This window comes from Mustela putorius, unplaced genomic scaffold (assembly GCF_011764305.1).
Source record: "Mustela putorius furo isolate JIRA1106 unplaced genomic scaffold, ASM1176430v1.1 tig00000095_pilon_pilon_pilon, whole genome shotgun sequence".
NCBI classification, from domain to species: domain Eukaryota; kingdom Metazoa; phylum Chordata; class Mammalia; order Carnivora; family Mustelidae; genus Mustela; species Mustela putorius.
Genome location: NW_025421280.1, coordinates 15583313 through 15591690, shown reverse-complemented (window position 1 = coordinate 15591690; position 8378 = coordinate 15583313). Strand labels below are relative to the sequence as shown.

At 42.8% G+C, this 8378-nt stretch overlaps 1 protein-coding gene across 1 annotated transcript in view; it reads left to right on the top strand.

Annotated features, from left to right (window-relative positions):
* The first annotated feature begins 4105 nt into the window (after nucleotides 1-4105).
* APPL1 (adaptor protein, phosphotyrosine interacting with PH domain and leucine zipper 1) overlaps nucleotides 4106-8378 on the top strand; it is a 38076-nt gene continuing 33803 nt past the window's right edge. The window contains exon 1 of the mRNA XM_045078670.1: nucleotides 4106-4316. Within this exon, the coding sequence (XP_044934605.1) occupies nucleotides 4263-4316 (54 nt within the window). The 5' untranslated portion in view covers nucleotides 4106-4262. The remainder of the gene's footprint in view (nucleotides 4317-8378) is intronic.

Here is an 8378-nt window from a genome sequence, read left to right as displayed (position 1 = left end):
CTTAACACTGAGACTCTATTTTACATTAGCTGAGTGATAAACTGTATTGGTTTAATCAATTCTCATTTACTCTATTTTTTACTGTCCTCTGTGGTTCTGTGAAAATTAAAAATTTTAATGATTAAACAGTCATGGGACACATTGACTTCTCAGAGTAATCTCTTCTTCACTGACTTGCCTGTTGCCCTCTAAAATTCCTGGGGGTTTGAAGTCTTTTAGCCTAAGGGCATCTCTCCTTCCCCACTTCCAAAAAAACCCCCAAGATATAAAAACAGAGTAACAACCTTTGCTTTGAAATGGTTCCCTTTCACCATCCTCAACTGGAACCAAAAACTCTTTTCCTAAGTGTTTACATGACTCTTTAAATTTTCTAAAATACAAACTTATTTGGGCAAGGGAAATGGTTATTTTCTATTTTAAAAAAGATTTGATTTACTTATTTATTTACTTATTTCTTCTTCTTCTTCTTCTTATTATTATTATTTTATTTTTTTTTTTTTTAGAGAGGAGGAAGGGGCAGAGAAAGAGGAAAAGAGATTCTTAAGTAATGCCCAGGACCAAGCCCCATGTGAGGCTTGATCTCACAACTCTGAGGTCATGGCCTGATCTGAAATTTAGAATTGGACGCTTACCTGACTGAGCCACCCGGGCACCCCAAGATTTTATTTTTAAGTGACCTCTACACCCAATGTGGGGCTTGAACTCACAACTCTGAGATCAAAAATCACATGCTTTACCAACAGAGCCAGCCAGGTGCCCCTAGCTATTCTTCTTTTTGGATAGAGATTTTCAACACGTGCTTTGAAGATTATCTTTGAACTCATCTGGGGAAATTCCCAGCCCCACCTCTGACCTACTGCATTAGAATCTCCCAGCTGGGCTCAAGAATCTATATCCTAACAACCTCCCCAAGATAAATTTTGCATGTACATGAGTTAGGTAACCACTAAAGTATGGGGATAATTTTGAACAGTAAAGCACCAGCATCCTTGGGGTTGTTGGGTTCTTTCCTATTATAGACCACAGACCAGAACTTCAAGGAATATCATGTAAAAACCTAATTATGAGAAGATCAAATATAATTTTAGGAGGCTAATAATTAACAAATCTATTTACAAGATTATAGTCCTTTTGTTGTAAATTATATGGAAACATCTCAATGAATTATATGTGTGAAACGTCTCAAAGAATTCTTTATTGGGTGTTGTTTAATCCTGCCTTGCCTTCCATAAAATTATCCAGCTGGCCAAAGTTTTTACCATCCTACCCACGGGAGTCTCCAGTAACCCTCAAGGCATTTTCTGAACAAGCCTTGTTTCCTGTATAAAAGGAACTGAGCTTGGACCACTGTACAAAATTTAGTCTGATTAAAGGGGTTACCAAAGGAGACTGTGAGTTCTGTAGTTTTAGAAATGTTTTAAATAGTAAATACAATTATCTTTTTGAATGAGAGTAAACAATAGCCCAAAGAGAGGATCCAAAAAGAAGGCTTGGTAAGATTCTTTCTAGTTTCATAATTTGACTAAACTGCCTCTCCACACAATTGAAAGTCAGCTTGTTTGTGTTTGTTTCATTTTTTAAAAGCCCCTCCCACATCTATTTCATTTTTTCTGATTGGCTAAACCCGGCAAGAATTTCTTGCCACTCCCTCATAACTGCTTGAGAATCCTTTACAAAAATACAGCTTAGATGCACAGAAATACAAAAAAAAAGGAAACCACTTAACTTGGTGATACTATGCCACCGAGATAACTCAGATACCTAACAGAATTTTTCATTGAATTGTTTGGTTTGGCCAAGTTAACTGGCCAAACCCCTTCAGTTATAACATATAATTGCTCTTCTTTCTTACACCTGTTTTTACTTGTCACTTACTCTTGATTCTTATCAGTTGCTACAATCTTTCTTCTCTTTCATTTATAAGCTAAATCATAGCTTATAAGAAGGTCATTTACTTTGAAAAATCTTTCTTCTTTAGAGCAGGTTGCATGTCACTGTCCTGACAGAGCAGAAAACAAATACCAAAGCAAAGAGCTGGGTTGTTGGAATCTGTAAGATGCTGAATACTTTGAAGCAGCTGGGAACCAGTAACTCTAAGAACTGATTACAAACCACCTTCCCAAAATTAAACATCTCTTCTAGAAGGATTTGTGGTTAACAAACAATATAAGGAGAGAACTCTTACTTAAAGCTTATTACACTAAGAATAATTCTGTGAAACGATATTGCAATCTAATTCGTAAAACTTTTATTTTTTAATTTTTTTCAAGATGGTATTTATTTATTTGACAGAGACACAACAAGAGAGTGAACATAAGTGAGAGAAGAAGCAGGCTTCCAGCCAAGCAGGGAGCCCAATGCAGGGCTTGATCCGGGGACCCTGGGGTCATAACCTGAGCTGAAGGCAGACGCTTAATGACTGAGCCACCCAGGTGCCCCTATTTGGTAAAACTTTTAAAACCAGATTTTATCTTTCCTTCAAGAGGTCATGGGAAAATCTACCATTTTAGTCTGAAATATGTAACTTCCGTTCCTGTTCCCATATTTGGGTTTGTTCTACTGTATCTGGATGTATTCCAGTGTATCTGTAGAACCAGGCAACTAATAATCTTTACTCAGCATTTCTTTTATTTCTTGAGTGAAAATGGAATGGATTGACTGGATTAATGGCCAGAGTTTTATTTATTTTAACGATTTTTTAAAAAGATTTTATTTATTTATTTGACAGAGATCACAAGTAAGCAGAGAGAGAGAGAGAGGTGGAAGCAGGCTCTCTGCTGAGCAGAGAGCCTGGGGGCAGCGGTGCTCAATCCCAGGACCCTGGGATCATGACCTGAGCTGAAGGTAGAGGCTTTAATCCACTGAGCCACCCAGGCGCCCCCTGATTTTGTTTTTTTAAGTGATGTTTACACCCATTGTGGGCCTTGAACCCACAACCCCAAGACTGAGAGTCCCAAGCTTTACCAACAGAGCCAGCCAGGTGCCAGTTACAACTCTACAGAGAAATAAATGAGGCAGTGTGAGATTGGGGAAGAAGGACAAAGAACCAGGAGTTCCAATCCAGATCAGGTTCTGGAATTAGGACTTCACTATTATCTACTGTAAAATTAGAGGCTGAAGAAGCTATTTACAACTTCTTCCAAAACTTTTTGACCTAACAGAAATGCTAATCAGTTACCGACATAATTAACCAGTGTATCCAGATCTTTAAAAGATGTTGTCATTTGCGATTTAAAAGAAATACGGGAGTCTGAATTAAGGAACGACCGCCCTTCAAGGCCAAGTAAGAATTGATGAACTGACAACAAATCACATGTTTGCTTGTTTTTTTAAAAAGATTTTATTTATTTATGTGACAGAGAGATTACAAGTAGGCAAAGAGGCAGGCAGAGAGAGAGGAAGGGAAGCAGGCTCCCCGCTGAGCAGAGAACCCCCGCCCCTCCCCCCATGTGGGGCTCCATCCCAGGACCCTGAGAGCATGACCAGAGCCGAAGGCAGAGGCTTTAACCCACTGAGCCACCCAGGCGCCCCCAAATCACATGTTTTTAACTGAACATACTGATACCCAAGTGCCCGGAAAAATAATTTCGAGTCTACTGTCCGTGAATCTACTGGTAGGCCCTATTAAAGACACAACTTGGGGTTTCACAAACATCTGAGGTAACCAGCACCATTTTGCTGGAGGGTGTGGGGTGGGAAGTAGACGAGACGCTCGGGGCAGGGCTGGAAACGTTGTAATTTAAGCAACTAAGAAAGGCCCCCGGCAGTAGGGCCTCTTCCGCGGTCTGATGAAAAATGCTGCGGGAGAAGGAAAGCCGCCCCACTCTCCTACTGTGGTCCTCCTCAAGCGAGGCTCTAGTTCCCGGAAACCTTCGCTGTCGGAGGTGTGGGGTAGACGGTCCCCTACAATTTACATCAAAACGCGCGGGGAGGGCATAAGGTCCTCGTAAGCAAGCACCGTAGCCCCCAAGGCCACATCTCACCGCACAGCCCCGCGCAGCAGAGGAGCCTCTCGGCCAACCCCGCCGCGCTGACGGGCGTCGCCGCGAGCCAATGGGCGTTCCGGGAGGCGGGGCAGAGCGGCCGAGGGGGCGGGATTTCCCGCGCGGCCACTCGGCGCCTGGCGAGAGCGGCGCGGGCGGCGACGGCGGCCGCGCCTGTGAGAGAGGGCGGGTCGGGGTCAGCTGCTGCAGGCGAGCGGGCGGGCGCGGGGAGCTGTGGGCGGCTGCCGTGTCTCCTGCCGCCGCCCTCCCTCCGCCACGATGCCGGGAATCGACAAGCTGCCCATCGAGGAGACGCTGGAGGACAGTCCGCAGGTGAGGCGCGGGCGGCGGCGCGAGGCGAGGGAAGGAGCAGGGCGGGCGGACCCCAGGCCTGGCGCCGCGGCCGCCGCAGGTGCCCGCCTCGGTCCAGGTGGGCGCCGTCGGCCACTGTCCCCGCCTGTCGCGGGCCGCGCCCCGAGCCGCCGCGGCCCGGCCGCCAGCCCGAGGCCCGCGTGGGCCTGTGCGGCTGGGCCGAGAGGCACGCGCGGGGTCTGGGACGTCGGCGGGCGGCGACCGAACCTCCGCCGCCTTCGCTCGTGGGCCCGGCGGTCACGTACGTTTCGGGGCTCCCTTGTATACGACGAAAGGTGCGTTTTTATCGCCTGTAAGGTCGTAAGTGCCAGTCCCGGGATTTCCTCCCCGAAGGTCTCTTCGGAGGAAGGACAGGAGGAGGAAAACAAAAACAAAAAGCAACCGTAGACTTACTCCATGATTTCTGAGCAACCTAGGGAAGGGAATGGATAGTTTTTCTTCGGGAGATTGCTGGAAGGCTGCTGGTTTTGCCCGCGTGGAGAGTCACCGGCGAAGCCCTTCGTGTGGTTCGGAGCCTCCCCGCGGACTGTGTCCAGTGTCGTGGCCGCGACTGTATCCGCTGTCACTCGAGCTGTGCACGGCTTGTGATGGACGGCGCCTTCGCGGCTCCAAGACTGCTGCGCGGAATGATGCAGACTTGGCCCTAATAAACTCCTCAGAATAAAAGCCCGTGTTTCCGTGCTTTGGGGGATAATGCCGCTGTGGCTGCTCTCGCCTCAGGCAGTCTGGGGAGATGTAACAATTTGTTACGGGTTCACTACTGAAGAATGAAATGACTTCTGTTGAAAACATGTAGGTAGGCGCTGTAAGTTGGGTCGAGAAACACCATCCCTAAGCCGGTCTTTTTTACACAGTTGAAGCGATTTAAGGCGACGGTGTTGCTGGTTGGCTACCTCTGAAATGCTCTTTATTCAGAACTGCAGTGTGCACATGTTTCATGTGTGTCTTGATAGTTTAATATGGCCCCAGAAGATGAGGAAGAAGGGGCTGGACCCCCCTGGCCTGTGTGATGTGTGTCATGACTTTGTGCCAGTTTTAATTGCCAAGTGGAAGTCAGGCTCTGATTGTGGACTTGATTTCCCCGCCGCCCCCCCCCCCGGGAGAGTTATCTTCACAAGCCAGTTTTTTGCTGTAATGTTCTCTTATCAGCCTAAACTGAAACAGAATAAACCCCACATCTTGGTTTATCTTGACTGCCAGTATTAGCTAGTTCAAGTTCTTAATGATTTCTGTAGTGTAAAGTTAGAAGCTTTGTTTGTTTCAGATGTTTTGTAAAAATTTTGTGGCATGTATTGTTCAGGTGCACTTTGTCACTTTACTACTATTATATAAGACTCTGCAGGTTGCCTTACCTTTCTTACCTGGCCTGGTTTTTATAGCCCATAAAGATTATACACAGTCCAGAATGGGTAGCACAGTGTCCTTGCCATGACTTGGGTGGAGGATATAATCTGACTCATCAGACTAATTTCTTGTACTTTTCACACAGTGAGTTTACAACTTGAGCATTCATTGTTTTTTTTACAAGTAGTGCCATATTGGTTTCAGTTTTATAGTAATTTTTTAATGAAAATAGCCACCTTGATATTCTTTCAATTTCTGTAAGTAATAATTTGAACTAGGTATTATTTAGTTGGAAAAATTAGTTGGGACAAATGAGATTTAGAAAGGGAAGATGCTTGGAAGTAATTCTCAGGGAGAACTTGTGGTAGGATGGAAAGCCCTGGATTCCGAGGTTCAGGAATGGAGTTTTAGTCTTGACTGCCACTTCACTTTAAGGAAAGTCTGTCAACTTCTCTGAATCTCAGCTGTTAAAGCGAGTGTTTTTATTTTTGTACCTAATTATAAAAATCATAGTTACATGCTTTAGAAAAATTGGAAGGTATAGAAACACAGTTACCTGTCCTGCACCCAGCAGCAAACCCTGTTAAACAATTTTTCCTTGTTTTCTTTTATATATTTTAATGTATTTAAAGTTCTCTTGTGCATAACAATTTTTATTCGGCTTTAACTTAACATTGTAATGTAAATATGTTCACATATTATTAAATTCTGAATAAAAAAATTTGAAAGTTGCATGTTTCCTTAAGTGACTTAATAGTTGTCCTACTGTTGGACTTCAAGAGTTTTCCACAAGTTTTGTCTTATATAGGACTGAGGTAAATGCTTTGAGGCATAAATTTTTGTTGTCATATGGACTGTTTATCTAGCATAGAGTCCAAGAAGTCAAATAACAAAAAGAATGTAGATAGGTTTCTATTTAGATCATTTGATCCTAGTCAAAAGTGTCCTGTCAGTTGCTATGTAAAAAAGTTAGAACCTGGAGTCATAGAAGAGTATCCTAAATCGCAGTTACCCATTTTTAGTTTTGATTTATAGTAAGTGTTAAAATAGAGGGCTATTTGCAAGTTCAAATCTAGTTGATTGGATATAAACATCTTTAGAATTTAATCTCCCATTCTGCAAAAGATCACCTTTATTGAGACAGGAGATCTTTAAGGCTACACTAGATGTCTTGTCCATAGTTCTATATTGTTTTGAAAATCTGGAGCAAAATGAAACTTGCTGGTTAATAACAGATATGATCTTTTAAAAATGATTGATTTTATGCATAGATAAATATCAGTGATTCATCAGTGCTAGAACTAGGAAGATAAAACTCTAGTCCCATTTGAAGACTTCTTTCTTTGACATAATATTCACAGATTATGACCTACTTTTTTTTCCTTTTCCACATCTTGACATGTCTGATACTGAGATAGATGCCCCCCTACAGTTGACAATTTATTTGTAGTTGGTTGCAAATGTGCACACATGATTGTTTCTCCTAGTGGCATGACTGGTCAAGTGCGGCCTTTCAGCATTCAGCAACTGAATTTAACAGCCACTTGAAGGACCATCAGTCCTGTTGTCTGAAAATATTCCTTTGACTCCTGTGATGAAGCCAAGCGCCACCATCAAAATTTGCTGAATGGGTATCAGTGGTTTGAAAAAAAATATTGGGGACAAAAGTGGAACACATCTAAGAAATATTTATCACCCCCATGGCACAGAATAATACTGGGTGAGAAAACATGGATATTGATTCTTAAGTCAAAAAGTGACACAAAAGAATTGAACTCTGAAAAAATGTTAGGATAATATTAAATTTATGCTGTTTGTGTTTTCCTTTTATGTTCATAGGAGTTGTATATCAAATTCTGTCTAAGGGTTCATTTCCACAAATATAAAGTTAAAGTTGAAAGACCTAAGAAAATCTCAAATGATAGCTTAATTGCTGGCGTTTGTTTTATTTAAGTAGTATTTAAAAATGGTGCAGGGGTTGCCTTGGTGGCTCAGTCGGTTAAGCATCTGGTTAAGCATCTTACTCTTGGTTTTGGCTCAGGTCATGATCTCATGGGTTGCGGGATCCAGCTCTGTATCAGGCTCCATGCTCAGTGGGAAGTCTGCTTGAAGATTCTTTCCCTTTGCCCCTCCTCCCACTGGTGTGCACGTGCATGCACGCTTGCTCTCTCTCAAATAAATAAATAAATCTTTTTTTTTAAAAATGGCACCGCTTACAGTGGATGCCATTATAGATTCAATGAAATGGTACCATATTAATGTACTTCTATAAAGTGCTAACTGGATATTAGTTTTATTTTTTTTTTAATTTTTTAAAAGATTTATTTATTTGACAGAGATCACAAGTAGGCAGAGAGGCAGGCAGAAAGAGAGGAGGAAGCAGGTTCCCTGCTGGGCAGAGAGCCTGATGTGGGGCTCGATCCCAGGACCCTGAGATCATGGCCTGAGCTGAAGACAGAGGCTTAACCCACTGAGCCACCCAGGTGCCCTGGATATTATTAATTTCAAATAGGGAACCTGTTTTAACAGTGTTTGGGGCTAAGGAGATCTTTTTAACTTAAATACAATGCAGGTTTTTGCATACATGTGTAATTCTTTGAACTAGAATAATAATTTGGGGGAAACAAAAAAATGAAATGGCGATTTTTCTTAAGAACGGCACTAATCAAACAAAGTTTC